The sequence below is a fragment of the Eptatretus burgeri genome, chromosome 9, assembly GCF_056783735.1.
Source record: "Eptatretus burgeri isolate ZD-2024b chromosome 9, Ebu_testis_v1, whole genome shotgun sequence".
Lineage (NCBI taxonomy): Eukaryota > Metazoa > Chordata > Myxini > Myxiniformes > Myxinidae > Eptatretus > Eptatretus burgeri.
Window position 1 is genome coordinate 76,297,709 of NC_140969.1, and position 18,168 is coordinate 76,315,876.

An 18,168-nucleotide genomic window follows, 5' to 3' on the forward strand; every position below is an offset into this window, starting at 1 on the left:
AATTAATACATTATTATTTTCTCTCACAGGAAATTGTGTCTGAAATACGAAATGAAAATACTGCTTTTGCTACAACTTGGGGGGAAATTGTTGGCTTGGTTGAAGACCTTGAGTGGGATGACTTTGGTGTTCCTTGGAACTCTCTGTCTTGTATGGAACTAAACCTTCAAGTTGATGAACTGGATTCAAACCTCTTATCTATTGAGGTAAGATTTTTTATTTTCCTATTTTCAAACTTTGATTGAAGCATACTCATTTAATAATTAAATAACTTAATTAATACATTATTATTTTCTCTCACAGGAAATTGTGTCTAAAATACGAAATGAAAATACTGCTTTTGCTACAACTTGGGGCGAAATTGTTGGCTTGGTTGAAGACCTTATGAGCGACCAAGACCCACAGAACGAGTTCGTCCTTGATGACCCAACCAAAGAGTTATACCTTGGAGACCAGCAAAATCCTGAAAAAGAGTTTTACAGCAATAGTACTCATTGTGAGTTATCAAGACAATACCCACTGAACAAGTTATACCTTGATGAGCCAGAATACAAGTTTTACCTTGGAGACTCACAAATTTTGAAAAAATCAAGAAATGAGTTCTGCCTTGATGGTTTAAATAACTACCTTGGAGACTCAGGAAAAGGGTTCTGCCAAGATGGTTCTAAATATGGGGCCTACCTTGGAGACTCACAAATTTTGAAAAAATCAGTAAATGAGTTCTGCCTTGATGGTTTAAATAACTACCTTGGAGACTCAGGAAAAGGGTTCTGCCAAGATGGTTCTAAATATGGGGCCTACCTTGGAGACTCACAAATTTTGAAAAAATCAGTAAATGAGTTCTGCCTTGATGGTTTAAATAACTACCTTGGAGACTCAGGAAAAGGGTTCTGCCAAGATGGTTCTAAATATGGGTCCTACCTTGCAGACTCACAAATTTTGAAAAAATCAGTAAATGAGTTATCCTTAAGAGACTTTGTAAGTTGGTTTTACTTTGAATACTTGAAATGTGGGTTCTGGATTGATAACTCACAATGTGATACATATCTTGGAAACTCAACGGGAATGTGGTTATACCTTGAAGACTTGGAAAGTTGGGTTTATGTTGGACACTTGAAACTTTTTTGGGGGCTTTTATTTATTTATTTATTTATTTATTATTATTATTATTTTATTTATTTATATTTTGGAGACTTTTGGAGTTGCTATCACTCTTTGGGATCTAAACCTATCGATGTAGTTCTTTGTCGGATGGTGCTTGATGGGAGCAAGATCAAGAAAGTTCTGGGAAGAAAGTGCAGGCTTACTCCCCCTTTTTACGTCATCAAACCTGAAAGCCTTAAAAGACAGAATTGGAAGAAGAAAAAAAAAACGTAAAAATATATATATATAGGTGGAAATCTCATTTTGAAAAAGACATTGTGTTGGGCGAGGATTGAGTTGGGGTTGAGATTTTGAATGTGAGGGTTGGGGTTGAGATTTTGAATGTGAGGGTTGGGACACACACACATACACATCAACAAACAAAAGTTGAGCCTTGACTATTCAGTTGAGGATTCTGTGTTTGGGGTTCACAGATCTAAGAACGTCCCCCTTGACACACATATACTGTTATACACCTCGGACTTGGCCCTCGAGTGTCCACAACGGTGTATAGTAGGAGGGAGTGAAGCGCCAACCTATTGCTCCCATTACACACACACACACACACACACACAAACAAAAGTTAAACCTTGACTATTCAGTTGAGGATTCTGTGTTTGGGGTTCACAGATGTAAGAACGTCCACCCCTTGACACACATTATATACTGTTATACACCTCGGACTTGGCCCTCGAGTGTCCACAAAGGTGTATTATCTGCTTAGTTTTGTCTTTTGTAATTCCTGTGAATAAAATGAACCTAAAATCTCTTCCCCTTCCAAATCATATATTTTATAAGTCCAAGGAACTGTATCTATTACATCAACAATTTTAAAAAGTTCTTTCGTCCATCGTTCAGTAAAACCCTTTTCAAAATGAGATTTCCACCTATATATTTCTACGATATCACCAACTTTGAACTTAGGTTATCTTACATTAATCTCTTTTTCATATTTTAATTTTGTAAATGTTTCTGATGGCTTCATATTCGTTGACGTGTGAATCGTGTCATTATACTTATCCACAATATCCTGAATAAAAGATGACCATTGTTGTGAACCGAGTTGTGTGAATTTTTTATATAGTCTCTCTTTAAGGTACGATTAAAAACGTTCAACAACAACTGCCTTCCCTTCATTAAAGGTACTGTATAATGTAATACTGTTATTTTTTAGAAAATTCATAAATGTCTTGTTATAAAACTCTCTACCCTCATCAGTCCACAATTTCTTAGGTTTTCTCTTACTTTTATTAAATATCTGTTGAAAAGCTAACATAAGAGTATTACCTGTTTTGTTTTTTAAAGGGACAACCCACGCATATCTACTCCTCAAATCAATAACGGTTAAAGCATACTTGTACCCCTTATCATTATTGAGTTCAATCAAATCAGCAGACCAGATATAATCAACTTCCTTGGAATAAACTTTCCTTCTCTGAAACTTTGTGAATATTGGTTTATGTAATTCATCAGCTAATTGCTCTTCAGTCTTAATAGCATCATTAGAGCCTATAAGTTTTTTGAATTTCCAAGTCCAAGTTTCAATTTAGCACTAATCATCTTCTTCACGATGAACCTATCAACTTTTTCTCTCAAGGTTGGATTTTGTATCAGAGACAAATTATACAACATTTCTCTATCGGCTTCATGCTTTTCTTCCAACGTTGTGGTATTCCCATAATCAATATCGTGTCTCATGCACACTTCATCAACTCTATTGATTGGTTTACTCCAGGATTTAGGATTGTCTGCCTCATCTAATCTTTTATCCAAGTTTGTGCTCTGGACCACAGAAAGAATACCCTGAAGATGTAATTCCCCTGGTATTCCAGTAGTTGTAAATTTACTTCCTGATAAAAACTTTTATATATCTCCTCCGAGTTTGTGTTTGGAGATAAATTGATTTTTTGAACCACACACCGAACATATACCTTTTTGTATAACCCTGTTATTTTTACTTTTAATATATGAAATATTTTTAGTATTAGTTTTCTTTTACATTTGAGACAATAACTCATTTATTTATGAGAAAAATTCCTGCAGAGTGCAAAAACCTTTTAGTTTCCAACATGCACATTTGAATCTTAATTTTTAAAACATAAAGAATCCTTAGAAATGCCTTCACTCTCTCCTCCATTTATTTAAGAAAAAACTTGAATTAAAATCCATATCTTGTCGATGCTAATAGTCTTGTCGAAAGTATTGCAAATAGACTTGTCAATTCTTTGTTTTCCTCCTCGGTGGGTTGAGTTATTTTCTGTAATACCACCAATCTTTTTTGAATCTCACTGGTTTCCATATTTTGATATTTATTCATTCTCTCTCTTTCCTCCCTCTCTCTCTTCTCTCTTTCCTCCTTCTCTCTCTTCTCCTTTTCCTCCTTCTCTTTCTTCTCCCTCTCTCTTCTCTCTCTTCCTCCCTCTCTCTATTCTCTCTTTCCTCCTTCTCTCTCTCCTCCTTCTCCTTTTCCTCCTCTTCCCTCTCTTCTTCAACTCCTTCCTCATCCCTTACTATACTTGAATCGTTTACACCCCATAGAATATTATACATATATTCATCAGGATTTCTTGTTATTCCTGTATCCAAAATAATTTTTTTTACAACAGGAAACCAATAAAATTTCTTTTGAATTTCTAAAAGAGCCTTACCTTTTCTTAACCTTATAATTTTTTCATTATTTAACATTCTAATTAAATCTAAAGTTGTCGGTTTATCAACATCAGCATAATGCCAATCTTTTATTGAAAATACCTCATTCTTATGTTGTAGAACATATTTATTAAAATACCGAATACCCTTTTCTTGAAGGTATGCTTGAACACAGAAATGATAATTTTCTTGAAGCCTTCTTGCTGTCATTTATGTATTAGAAATATATGTTAGAATAATATTATGGCACGAAACACCTCCCCATCTTCCCATAGTTAAATCATTTTGTATTTCCTTACTTATTATATATAATCCTGTTTTTTTCTGTTTTCATGAGATAAACAAGGGCAAAACCATTATTATATTTACCCTTATTAAATTCTTTTATTTGTTGTTTACTAATCGTGGCTCCACAAAACTCATTCTCGATACCAAGTGGATAATATTCTTCCTTACGAGACTGATTTAATTGTTCCAGGTCTTCGAGGTTAATTTTAAATGACCAATTATACCCTAAATCATTCATATCATACCCCCATTGTTCTATTCTCATACAAACGATACGCCCTTCTTTATAAAAATTTATTTTAATTCGAACTGTGAATTCTGTATGACCTGGAGATAATATCAACACTTCTGTATCTTTAGAATACACAGCCGTTTTATTTAAGTATATATATTGTGATAAATCGCTTAATCTCACCAAGTCATTCGCGTCAGTCGGGCTTGGATAATTTTTTAATTTATAAGCATTTTTCATGTTAATATTTTTGTTTATATTATATTTATGTCGTTCAGCCTGTGCCTTTGTGTAATAATTTGATAAATCAATATCCAGTTCTTGAGATACACCAAAGATAGAACCATCTTTACCAACATAAGTCATTTATATTAGATTAAAAATAATATCATAAAATTTTTTATTTTTGTTGAGTTGAAATAACACATATAGACATAATTGACCACAACACTTGGAATTTAATTCTTGGACTTGAAATGTTTGATAAACACCATTCTGTAAGAATTTTATGACTTCAACAGGTGGTGGAAGACCAAAACTATCAAAATAATATTTGTCTTGACTATTAAAAATACAAACCCAATGAGAACCGTTCCCATCATTATCTTCTAAGTTCATAATAATATTCTTTGTATGTTTCGACACATTTGTTAATTCATCTCTCATACAAATAACCACATTATGAATTTTTAATTTCTTACAATATTTGGCAAGTTGTAAATTTGATGTTGTATTCTTTCCAAATTCTTTCAACCACTCATCAATGCTCATTTATTTATTAGAAAGATATAATCCATTACCTCTTTTCGTTAATTTTACACCTGCTTGTGCTATAGAAGAAAGCATATCTCCAACTAACAATCTCGCTTTATCAGGCAGACCTTCAAGTTTTTCAGCAAAATCTACAATTACACCACTTCCACTAATTTGTTTCTCCAACTCTTTGTTATGTCTTTCCAATTCTTTTTGAGCCTGGAGTTGAGCCTTCCTTTCGTTGGCAGTTTTGACCGCTGTTGAAATACCACCCGTCAATGCTCCAACCGCACTTAAACCAGCAAATAAAGGAATTAGAAATGGGAGAAATCCTCCACTCGTCTCTCTTATTGAATATTTTTTCAACATTGGTTTTGTCATTTTAATTTTAAGTGAGCCAGTGTCATTCAAGATTTTAACCTGTTCTCTTGTGAGCAAAACATCAATTCTTACTGCTCCTTTTCTCTGAATTGTATTAACGTTAATCGTACAAGGCTTTTGATTTTGAACACAAGATGATAGTTTATGAAGATTGATTTGATTAACATATACCCCAGTTGGTACTTTGCCACTCATTTATTTAACAAAAAATTATGTGAGACTAATCATCACACCATTATCTGTATTAATCTGCAATTCTGTTTCTTCCAAAAGCAAACAATATGTATCAACTTCTTCACTCTCTCCTCTTTCAATGTATAGGGAAGTATCCACTCGATTAGACTTTATAGTTTCTTTTTGAGCGCTCAGGTCAAACGTATAGATTGTATACAAACTTTTAAATGCTGTCATATCCAAAATAGGTTCTTTATTTCCATTACTTTCACACACCTTTTGGTAAGACTTGTATGCTTCAGCAAAATCATTTTTTTCCCAATTAATTTCCAATCTATCTCGTGGATAAAATGTTCCATCTAGAGAAACGCGAAGTTGTTTCACCTTAGCATTATCACTCAATGCATTATTCTTATCAGTCGCAGTATCACCATCTGGCTTTTTAAAAATCATCCACAGATATCGTGGCTTTCCTTCCAGAACACCCAAATTCCATGTGTAAGTAGTTTGATTGAGTTTAATGTGTTGACATCTTCTTTTGAGGTATGATACACTGAGTGGTTTCTTTGAGTTAAGTCTTCGATTCAACATCTCTTCTGTTTTAAGATTAGGAGTATATTCACTGATATACCAACTCATCTCCTCAATTACAAATTTATTCTGATCACCAAAAGCATTACCAACACCAAAAAGCAATCTATTTTCATTATCATTCCTTTGTAGTTGAAATCTAATTTTAAGACCATACAGAACTTTATCATAATCACAAAATCCAAATATACCTTTAAGAGGAACTGCCACAGTAAAACTATTTTCTGCTTTTGTATCATCATTATACATTCCTTTCCTTTGAATATATCCAGGGTCTGTGTTTGTTCCCGTTGACATATCAGGAATAAAACCTTCGACAGACCCCTTTCCCATTCTATCACTGAATGTATAGAGTGTAAATTTCATCATTTCAGATACAGCAGAGACATAATCAACCGCTTCAACTTCTTGTGTTCCAATATACAATCGCACACTATCAAACATTTTCCAGAAGAAATCATTTACAAGTGTAGCGTTTGTGTTATTCCCAGCCTTAGTGAATTTAAATTTACACAACAAGAAACTTTCGGAGAGATTCAAATAGGTTTGTTGATTATTTATTTCAAAACTTTTTGTACCATTTGTATTCCAGTCTGTTCCAGTTATTGCATTTACCTTGAAGTAATCTTCTTTTTAGTGGAGTTTGAGATAATAATAGTATCATCCAAATCATAGATACTATCAATTGCTTCCATACTTGTATTTATTTAGGAAAAAGATGTTAAAACTTTTGAAACCCTGATCCAAGTATTTGAATTATTTTCTGTCGTTCTTGGGGGACAACTGAGTTTTACCTTTCTTAATTTCTTTTATTGCTTGTAATTTATGAGATTCTTTCTGAGCATCTTTTATACTCTTTACAGCACCTGCTACATTTCCCACAGCAGAAGCAGTTGAACCAATTAGGTCTTTATGTTTAAGAATAGTTGAACCAATACCCATGAGAGTATCAATTATCCCATCTCCTCTAAATTGATGTCCGACACCCCTTTGTCTCTTAGGTTTATAGTATCCTCTACCAAGATACATACCTTCACCCTTGTAGTACGGGGAAAGGAACATCCCATCCCCTGTAATTATTTTATATTTTCCCAACTCGTGCTTCCTCACAATAACCATCGTATTTATTTATTGAAAAACTTCACGTAGGTGAATTCTGATGGATATAACTTCTCCATTAAAAGAAATCACACGATTATCTTGGTCGGTTATCCTAAAATTTACTCGGTGTATGGTTTTTCCTGACACAGGTAGATAAACCAAATTTTTAGGCTCCATATTGAATTTATAACCAATTGGGGTTGAGTATGCGCTGAATGAAAATATTGTATTTGTTTTTAATCCATCATTATAAGCACCATCAATCAAATCACAGTGAATTAACACCGAATTTATTCCTGAGGATATTTGAATGACATTATCACTGTAAAACGTCCCATTAGTTTCAATCTTTTTTGAGGAGAAACCTAATAACTCTCTAAATGAATTATCAATTGTGAAATCAACCTTGTAGTTATTTTTTACTTTAATCGTTGATTTTGAAGTATGTTTTTGAATGTTTATAACAATATTTTTTGGTTCATCACCCTGTTCTTTCATAAGACGAGCAATTTCGGAAGATATTTGAGAAATCTCGTATGCTCCGGGTGAGACTGTTATCGTTTTGTATCCACTTCCCGGATTATAACTAAACTTGTCATTTTTCTCGGTTATATTAAATAAGGTATTATAAGTCTCCATGGACAATAAAGATGCCTCATATTCTTTTGTTGTGTCAAGTTGTAGTGGGTATGGGAATGAAGATGTGTGGTCGCTTGTTGTGAAATTAAAACTCAGGATTGTGCTTCTCATCTTATTTAATATGAGATAAAATGTCTTTATATTGAGATTTATTAATTATTTTCATGTTCATCAACTGGTCTAAAATGGCTGATGCTTCATTAAAACAATTGTTATTTCCAGCCTTCTTACTGCCGAACAACAATAACAGTCTATTAACTAATTGCGATGGGTCATTTGGAAGAAAACTAATACCTGAACCAAGGATACTTAAAGCCTGAATAATGTGTTTCTCCTTCTCATTCTTCCTACTTTTACCAGAAAGAATAACCTTATAATTTAGAGTGTTCAGCAAATCAATATATACTCTATCATCATTATTTTCCATATCCAATGGTTTATCAATATACTTTGATTCATCCCTCACAGTTGAACCTTGTCTTCCATCTTTTGTGAGAAGAAACATTAATCTCGGAGTTAGTTTAACAGGGGGTTGAGCAGAACTTAAGAACCTTAATTCATCATTAAATATCAATACCTTTTCTTGAACAAGATGAAATATTGCTGGTTGTTCTGTTGGAATGAGTCCTGCTTTGGTTTTTGAATCCGCTGAATATTCATTGTTTTGAACAGCATTCACAATATAATCAGGGGTTGATTAATCTCTTCCAGTTGTTGAAATAAACCTTCATCATGTTCTAATTCTCCAATATGCTCTAATTCTTCCTCCGTCATTTGACTGAAATCTTTTAACATTTGGAGCTTTCTGGGAGTATATTCTACTGTGGGAACTGTGGAAACATCTTTCATTTTTTCTTGGGAAGTTTTTAAAAGTGGTTTAAAAAATTTCTCTTGTTTTTTTTCAAATGCTTCTTCGCCCGTTAGTTTCTGTCTGCGTTTCTTCTTTATGTCTTCCTGTTGTTTTACAACTTTTGAAACCAACTCTTGATGTTCCTTAAATCTTCTTGCTCTTTCTTTTGTATCCATTTATTTATTGTAAAATATCATTTAATGAATTGTAAAGATCAACAGGGAAATTTTCCTTTTCTTCATCATTCAAGTAGATATTTCAAATAAATCCTTTTCTTTAAATATTTCATCAAATTCTTTATTAACATTAATGCGAGTTGTAATTTCTTCTTCACTAATCCTTGCATCTCTGCTTTTCATACGTTTGTGTTGAGTTTCTTCATCAACATCAAAACCGAATGATAAAATCTTCACTCCGCTCAGATATTCAATAATTTGTCTCGTTCCTTCTGGATTAGTTTCTAATATCCCAACACCACCAGATTTTAGTTTCTTTAACTCACTCTTACAATGTGAATATTTTGTTGTACCAAGAGAAACCTCCTCAAATATTTGTCCTTCATTCCTCAATCGCATATGTTCCTCCACTGAAATATAGTGATAATCTTCACCTTTTACTTCTCCAGGTCTTATTGCTCTAGTTGTTGTTGATACAATGCGTATCACGGGTGTTTTTTAAGTAAATTTACAATATTCTCATTTGTACTACACAAGAACCTTGATTTATGAAAGTTTTTTCCAGAAGCAGATTTACCCACAAGATTTATAATAATAGTTGTCATTTATATATGTAATTGTTTATAAAACAAAAAATATATCCTTTAATATCTCATCTTGTTTCACAACAATATATTTATATTTTTCAGTCGTGTGCTTCATATAATCCTCAAATTTCTTTTTACTACATAATGTAGAACAATTATCTCTCCAAAAATTATTGATATCTATTGAATTTAACTTGAATAAAATAAAAGTATTAGCATTGTTTCTGATGGAACGACGAGGAAGTTGAAAGTACGATTGACTAAGATAAATACAATTACAAGAAGAATGTCTCCCTCTTGTGTAGTAGCTGTCCATTACCGTTTGGTTTCTCTCATTAACACAATCATCAAAGATAACGAGGTTCTTTTTTGATTTATCCAAATCTTGGGGAGACGGTATATCATCCGTATTATCACTAAGAATACAAGTTATAAGATTTGATTTCTTTTTACATCTCTGTGTATCACAAAATAGTTGAATTATATCTTCAATGTTATAATCATTTAGGTTTTTTGACGTTTAAATAAACCTATTATATCTTCTTTTTGAAGACCAGCATTAAAACCTTGTGAGAGTAGTTGATACTCTGGTTGAAAACTCGACTTTGTGAAAATTATTAAATTATCATAATCTAAAAAGTTGGGAGTGAGGAGCATTTTTAAAAGTAAGCAGGTTTTTCCACATCCACTTGAACCAACTATGAGACATCTTAATGAATTTGGGAGATTTTTATGGTTGTTAAATTTTATCTTATTTTCCCAAATAGGTAAAAAATCATTCATTTATATATTTGAAAAACAGGTTATTTAATTTATTATTGGCTTTTTTAGAAACTCTATATTTTATCCTAAGTTCAGGTTTAATTTCAAGATAATCCATTATTTTATTTATACAATATCTTGTGTTGATATTTCCCTGAAATTACATCCATGAATAATATACAACAACAATCCTTTGAACATTTCTCTTATACGTTCAGTTTCTTCCCTTGTAAGGTAAGGTGTGTTATCATCCTCATACTTTACATTCATTTCTCTAATCAATCTTGTAAAGTAATTCATTTTTGGTGTAAATCTAAAAGAATTATTTTCCTTTTTATATTTTTTATTATCATTAATTAGAAGATAATCACAGAATATACATTGTTTATAGGCTTTTGACTCTGTGTTTAATCCCCGTCTTTCACACGCAGGACAATTCTCAAATTTGTCATATGGAGAATCAGGAAAGTCTAGCATATTTATAAAGTAAAACTTTACTTAAACTGAAATTCATCTATACTTTCAGTTGTATATTACCATCGATATCGATATACTTTTTTTCATTATCAGATTCAACGACAACATTTTTTATATTAAAGGTAATTTTAAAATTATCGTTAACTACTATTGAACGAAATGTCATTTCACCTGATATATTAACATCCTTTATTTCATCAAGATTTACATCTTTAGGGTTGTTGAAAAAAATACAAATTTCTCCTTGCATATTACAGATGGTCTTATCTTTTCTTTCTAAAGCTTCATCCATAAGGTTTTTGTTCTTTGATACTTTTTCTTGTTTCATTGCTTTTTCTAGTTTTGAATATATTACTAGAAGGAGAGGAGAAACTTTTGTTAGAGATACTTTAATTGATGTTCTACCAGGTATACTAAAAGCCCTTCCACTGAAGGAAATTGAAGAACTCATATTATTTACCATAATAGTTTTTATCCAATAGTTGTTATATTTATCTTTGTTCAATTTTACATCCTTGACATATTTCTCAGTATCTTTAACAGATGAAGAGATTGATTGAAACTTGTCTTTTGTGTCTTGAAACATTGTATTTATTAAGTGAAAAAGTTGGAGGATAAAATGTTTTTAAGCACAGATTCACCTATAAATTAAACGAAATTTTCATCAAGAAAATTTTAGTTTAAGCAAAGTTTTATTCTATAAATATGGTGAATACAACGTACTGCGATGTTTGTAATCACGAATATAAACATTATAGAAAACACCTCCGAACCAACAAACACACATTTAATCTATTTCATCAAATATCTCCTCTTGAGTTGGAAAGAAAACATTGTGATATCTGTTCAAAGGATGTTTTGAAGAGTAGTTATAATCAACATCTTCAATCACAAAAACACAAGAAAAATGAGTTTAAAGTAAAGGGAGACTATTATATTAAAAACACTGATGAGGCATTTAAAGGGCATATAAAAATAAGGATTTTTCAATTTGGAGAACCCGGTCCATCATCAATAGCTGAATCAATTGAAATAGTGAAACCCGATGTTGAAAAATTTATTAAAAAGACATTAAAAGAAATGAAAACTTTAAAGTTTTATATGGGAGTGAAAATGAATATGAAAAGACAAGATGAAGAACAAACTCCTTATATGAGAACAGATCTTCATTTTATAACATCATTTCAAGATTTTTTGAATAGTGGGGTTTATGAAGAACTATCAAGACAAGAGGAGGATGTTGATAATACAGTGGTAGGAAGTGGATTCAATATTAAAAAAATCATCTTTTTAGATATACACATTCTAAAATCAAACCCTCTTAAAGCTTCTTCTTATATTGAATTACCAAAAGAAATAAAACTAAAGAAGGCAGTTGTTAATATTAAGAACAATGATAATAAATGTTTTCTCTGGTCTGTTCTTGCTCACTTACATCCACCAAAATGTAATTCAGAAAGAGTAAAACAATATATGAAATATGAGAATACCTTGGACATTAAAGATTTTAAATTCCCAATGCCACTAACAGATATTCCTAAATTTGAGAAAAAGAATAATCTTTCTATTAATGTATATGGATTAACGGATACAAACAAAGTTCAAATATTAAAAATTTCAAACAACTATAAAAATGAAGAAACACACATTGACCTTTTATATTTTAGTGTTGGAAAGAATTCACATTACACATACATCAATAATTTATCAAGATTAATCTCTTCTCAGGTATTCAGAACAGCAAACAAAATATATCCTTGTAAGCGATGTCTTAATTCATTTCATACAAAAGAACGATTAGAACAACATTCAAAATATTGTAGTAATCATAAATCAGCTGTAATTACAATGCCTAAACCTGGTGAAAAGATTTATTTTGAAGATTATAATAAATCTATCATGCACCCATTTGTGATATACGCTGATTTTGAATGTATCCTTAAAAAGATAAATACTGCTTCTCCTAATCCAAAAGAACCATATACAAATAAATATCAAAAACATATTCCTTGTGGTTTCTGTTATTATATCAAATCATCTGTTGGAGAAAAGTATAACAAACTTGAACATTATCGTGGAAAAAATGCTTCACAAGAGTTTGTAAAACGATTAGAAAAGGATTGTATAAGACTCACTAAATTAATGAAAGAAACAAATGAACCGATGAAATTAACCAAAGAAGAAAAATTAGAATTTAGAATGAACAATATCTGCCATATTTGTGAGGGGGAAATTAAGGAGTCTAAAGTTAGAGACCATTGTCATCTTACTGGTAAATATAGAGGTCCCGCTCATTCCTGTTGTAATCTTAATTATAAATTACCTTCTTTTATTCCAGTCTTTCTTCACAACAGCGCCAACTATGATACACATCTATTTATAAATGAACTTTCAAAAACACCAGGGAATATTTCTGCCATAACAAACACAAGTCAAAAGTATATTTCATTTTCAAAAATGATATTCACAAAACCTTTAACTCGTATTAGGTTTTTAGATTCTTACAAGTTTATGGGAACACCACTAGCCTACCTCGCATCAAATCTAAGCTCCACGGACTCTTTTCCAAATCTTAATTCATTCTTTCCAAAAGAGGAAATTCTCACTAAAGAGGAAATTCAGATTAAAGAGAGAATTCAAAGTAAAGAGGAAACTCTAATTAATGAAGAAATTCTAACTGAAGATGAAATTCTAATTAAAAAGAAAATTCGAACTAAAGAGGAAATTCAGATTAAAGATGAAATTCTGATTAAAGAAGGAATTCTTACGAGAGAGGAAATTCAAACAAGGAATGAAATTCAAAGTAAAGAGAAAATTCTTACAAGTAAGGGAATTTATCCTTATGATTATATGGATTCATTTATGAGATTTAAAGAAACACAACTTCCTTCAAAAGAAAGTTTCTATAATAACCTTTATGAAGAAGAGATAAGTGATAAGGAATATAAACACGCACAAGAAATATGGAAAATATTTAAGATAAAGAACCTTGGAGAATATCACGATTTATATCTAAAAACAGATGTTTTATTGTTAGCTGATGTGTTTGAAGCTTTTAGATCACTCTGTCATAATAAAAATTGTTATGGATTAGATCCTGCCCACTATTTCACAGCTCCTGGTTTAGCTTGGAGTGCAATGTTGAAAATGACAAAACAAGATATAGATTTAATCAGTGATGTGGATATGCTTTTGATGATTGAGAAGTCCAAGAGAGGTGGAATATCACAAGTATGTTCAAAAAGATATGCTAAAGCAAATAATAAATATCTTCCAAATTATGATAGTGAAAAAGATAGTAATTATTTGATGTATTTTGATGCTAATAATTTGTATGGATGGGCAATGTCTCAATCTCTGCCTTATGGTAAATTAGAGTGGGTGGAAGAAAAGGATTATGAAAAGGCTTTGATGAATATTGTTATTTCTTCTCAAGAGGAATTGAATGACGAAGAAGAAGGTTATTATTTTGAAGTTGATTTGAGGTACCCGAGTGATCTTCATAATAAGCATAAAGATCTTCCTTTTGCATGTGAGAAAGAAACTCCAAAGAAAGAATGGTTAAGTGATTATCATAAAAGTTTTAATATTAAAGGTAAATCAACAGAAAAGTTATTAACAACATTCTATGATAAAGAGGGATATGTTTTGCATCAGAGAAGCTTAAAACAGTTTTTGAGAGAAGGATTGAGAGTAGCTAAAATTCATAGAGTTTTAAAATTTAAACAAAGTCCTTGGGTGAAAAAGTATATTCAATTCAATACAGATATGAGAGCAAATACAAAAGTAAAATTTGAAGGGGACTTTTATAAATTAATGAATAATGCTGTATTTGGAAAGACTATGGAAAATGTTAGAAACAGGCAAAACATTAGATTCGCAACATCTTGGAAAGAAGCTTCGAGATTGATAAATAAACCAAGTTTTGAGAGAGAAGAGGTTTTTTCAGAGAACTTTTCTGCAATTCATATGAAAAAGGAAAGTATTGTAATGGATAAACCAATTTATATTGGAACAGCAGTTCTTGATTTATCAAAGATATTGATGTATGATTATTTGTATAATGACTTAAAGAAAGAGTATGGTGAAAATGTTTCATTGTTGTATATGGATACTGATAGTTTTATCCTAGATATAAAAACTGATGATGTTTATGAAGATATGAAGAAAAATATTGGAGTATATGATACAAGTAATTTCAGCAAGAAGAGTGAGTTATTTTCCAAAAAGAATGAAAAGGTTATTGGTAAGTTTAAGGATGAGTTGGGTGGAAAAGTAATGAGTGAGTTTATTGGATTGAGAGCAAAGGCATATGCTTATAAGTATGGTGAACAGATTGATAAGAGGTTAAAGGGAATAAAGAAATATGTAATAAAGAAATCAATAACTTTTAGAAATTATTATAATTGTTTGATGAATAAGAAAGAAGAATATAGGAAAATGAATACAATAAGAAGTTATAAACATAACATATATAGTGAAGAAGTAAATAAAAAGGCATTAGGAGCCTTTGATGATAAGAGATTTATTTTAGATAATGGAATAGATTGTGTTCCATATGGATATTGTATGATAGAGTGTATAAAATAGATTATGTTTTAACGATGGGAAGATGGGTTAGGGTTTTTTAAGGGCTACTTATTTTTTCACAATATATAAATGGTTAAACTAAGTATTAATCAAACTAAAGAGTGGAGAAAATCTCAGTCTTGGTATATAAATGGAAAACATAATGAATGTGAAAAATATCAAATAAGTCTTATTGAAAAAATAACTAAAACAAAGGTAAATAAAACAAATAAGCGAATTAATTTAAAAACTAGTAAGTTAGAAGATGTAAAGAAAAAATGAATATCCTTGAATGGACTGAAAACTTTGATGGTTATCAATTGAACAATGAAAAAACAATTTACTATAATCTCAAAATGATATGTGGCTCAGGAGGTGGTCAGATAAGAGCATTAAGAGAAGTTTATCATTTCGTAATGGCACAAATGGGGTATCTTAAAAAATATAAAGATTCAAATGTTTTGTTTATCAATATTTTAGATGGGGATTATTGTGCAAAGAAAATTAAACTATTGAAGGAATTTGAGAATGAACAAATCTTTATAGGTTCAATGAGTGAGCTGTTCAACCCCCAGGTGTTCAATTCAATGAGGTTCAACCTCCAAGTTAAAAGGGGAGACAAATAAATATACCTTGGGATAAAAAGGGGATTTATTTTTAGGGAAAAAAAATATGAATCGCTGAAAATCCCCCATTCATTTACATGGGGAAAAGTGAGCCAGAATCAGTATTCTTACCCTACTTTTGTCCAAGTACTGCTAAACAGTAGGGTTTTGAAAGTGCCAAAAAGGCGATTTATATTCGGCAGTCTTCAAGTATAATTGTCTTGAAATAAAATAAAGATTTTAAAGGTTGGAGAAAAAAAATTCCGGAAGTTTACCGCTGCTGCAGTGTCTTCTCCTCCATTTTCTTCAACACATTACATTAGTTATCATGCCTGTGGTTTATGCCCTTTATATAGTCCTTTAAAACAGTAAGTTGCCTGTTTGGAATAATTTTTAGTTTTGTTTGACTGCAACACGGACAGACATAGGAAATTTATTTTATCTCATTCCTCTCTGCACATGCGCAATTGAGACAAATTCAGAGCCAAAGTTAAACGACAGATTAGTTTTCCGTTCAATGTTCCGATTTGTGTTCAAGCTATAACATTAATTGGAACTAAGTTGATCATAAACTCGATCATAAACTAACGTTTGCAGACAGGACAGACAGACAAAAGTGGACCAATTGCTTAACCACACTGTTTGCTTCACATGTGTGGGGTAATGAAATTGGTGTTTCTTAAACTATTACATGTCATTGTAAAAATGCTTTGAACGTCCCTCGTATCACTTCTCCCCTCTCTCTCGGATAATTTTTGATGATGTAAATGGCCCTCTTTTTATTGCTCCAAACACACCACAAAATCCTTGACAATAAGCCCCAATCGATGTGGAAGATCAACAAGAAAAGAATCTTACCAGAATTAAAAGCATGTCACTGGCAGTATTCATGTACTCTGGGATTGTGGCAAAAACAGAGAGGACTAAACAGGAGAAGACCAATAGGAATCTGGAAAAAAAAGAGTGAGAAGGATTAACAGAATGATGACAAACATGCACCACCTAAAATGGAGAATTTACTTTCTAGAAAATCAGCATACAAATCTTGTGCAGTTTTGTTGTTATTGTTAGTATTATAAACTAACATACTCACATAAATTATGCTAATATGTTCGTTATTGTTATAAAAGAATGTCAAAATAACAGTTCTCCACAATTTCTCATGCAAAATTACTGTATTTTCTTGGCTAACAGGAGAGCATGTATATATGTGCAGTGTCCTCTCAGCTGTCGAGCCTGGGTTTGAATCTCGGCACAGCTATAAACTGTCAACAAGGATTGTGTTTCATGAGCAATCAGCTGGGTATCACTTGCCAAGCGGCTTGCTTGCTTCAAAGTACTCAAGCAAGCACTCCAATGGAACGGAGTGCTTGGCACAGTTTAACAAAGTGGCAGCCTCCATGGAAACAATGCTATCATGGTACTCAAGCAAGCACTCCAATGGAACGGAGTGCTTGGCACAGTTTAACAAAGTGGCAGTCTCCATGGAAACAATGCTATCATGGTACTCGAGCAAATGCTGTCTGAGTCATCATTTTCAGTTTTACTCGATCCTCTTGTGACAACTTGCCCAAACACGTACCGTAGTGTATCAGATCAGGTCAGGTGTGGGAGCATGCACCACCGGCGCAGTGCGTCGCTGCATCGACTTTCCGCTGGTACTCCAGGGTCCTCTGACTGGCATTCATGCAGGCATATGCCTGGTCAATCCCCATCCCCTTGAGATGCTTATCAACCTACTGCACTACTTGGCACATGGTTGGATCATTGGCCTCCTCCACTCACAAGGCTCCCTCGTTGAGGGAATCTGGTGAGCAGGATCAGCATCAGTAAAACAAGCCACATGGAACTTGTCTTCGCCTCATGCAAGGGAAATCCAACTGAAGGCAATCTCAGTTCCATCCACAGAGCTCAGAACAAGTGTTTGTATACCCTAAGGAGAACCAGAAAACAACATCTTTCAAATCTCGTCTGAACTCTCAAGCCTGTCTCCGTCCTCCAAATCCTGGTGGCATCTAGTTAATTGTGTTTCTGGTGTATGCTTCCCCCTCAGTCCCCTCCCTTACTTCAAATGGCCACACAGCTGACACAGCACATGAAAAGGCTGAAAGCCTAAACTCCGTGGTTGCTTCTAAATCTTTTGTCCCAAACCCGTCACTTTCTGTACCAATCTCAGCCAGTCACACCCAAC

General features: G+C 32.4%; 1 protein-coding gene across 2 annotated transcripts in view; it reads right to left on the reverse strand.

Annotated features, from left to right (window-relative positions):
• The window catches only part of LOC147020394 (potassium voltage-gated channel subfamily KQT member 4-like), a 177,421-nt gene that overhangs the window by 90,538 nt on the left and 68,715 nt on the right, over positions 1-18,168 (reverse strand). For both annotated transcript variants that reach the window (XM_085895714.1, XM_085895713.1), the window contains exon 2: positions 16,836-16,926. In XM_085895714.1, coding sequence (XP_085751840.1) covers positions 16,836-16,926 — 91 coding nt within the window. The remainder of the gene's footprint in view (positions 1-16,835; positions 16,927-18,168) is intronic.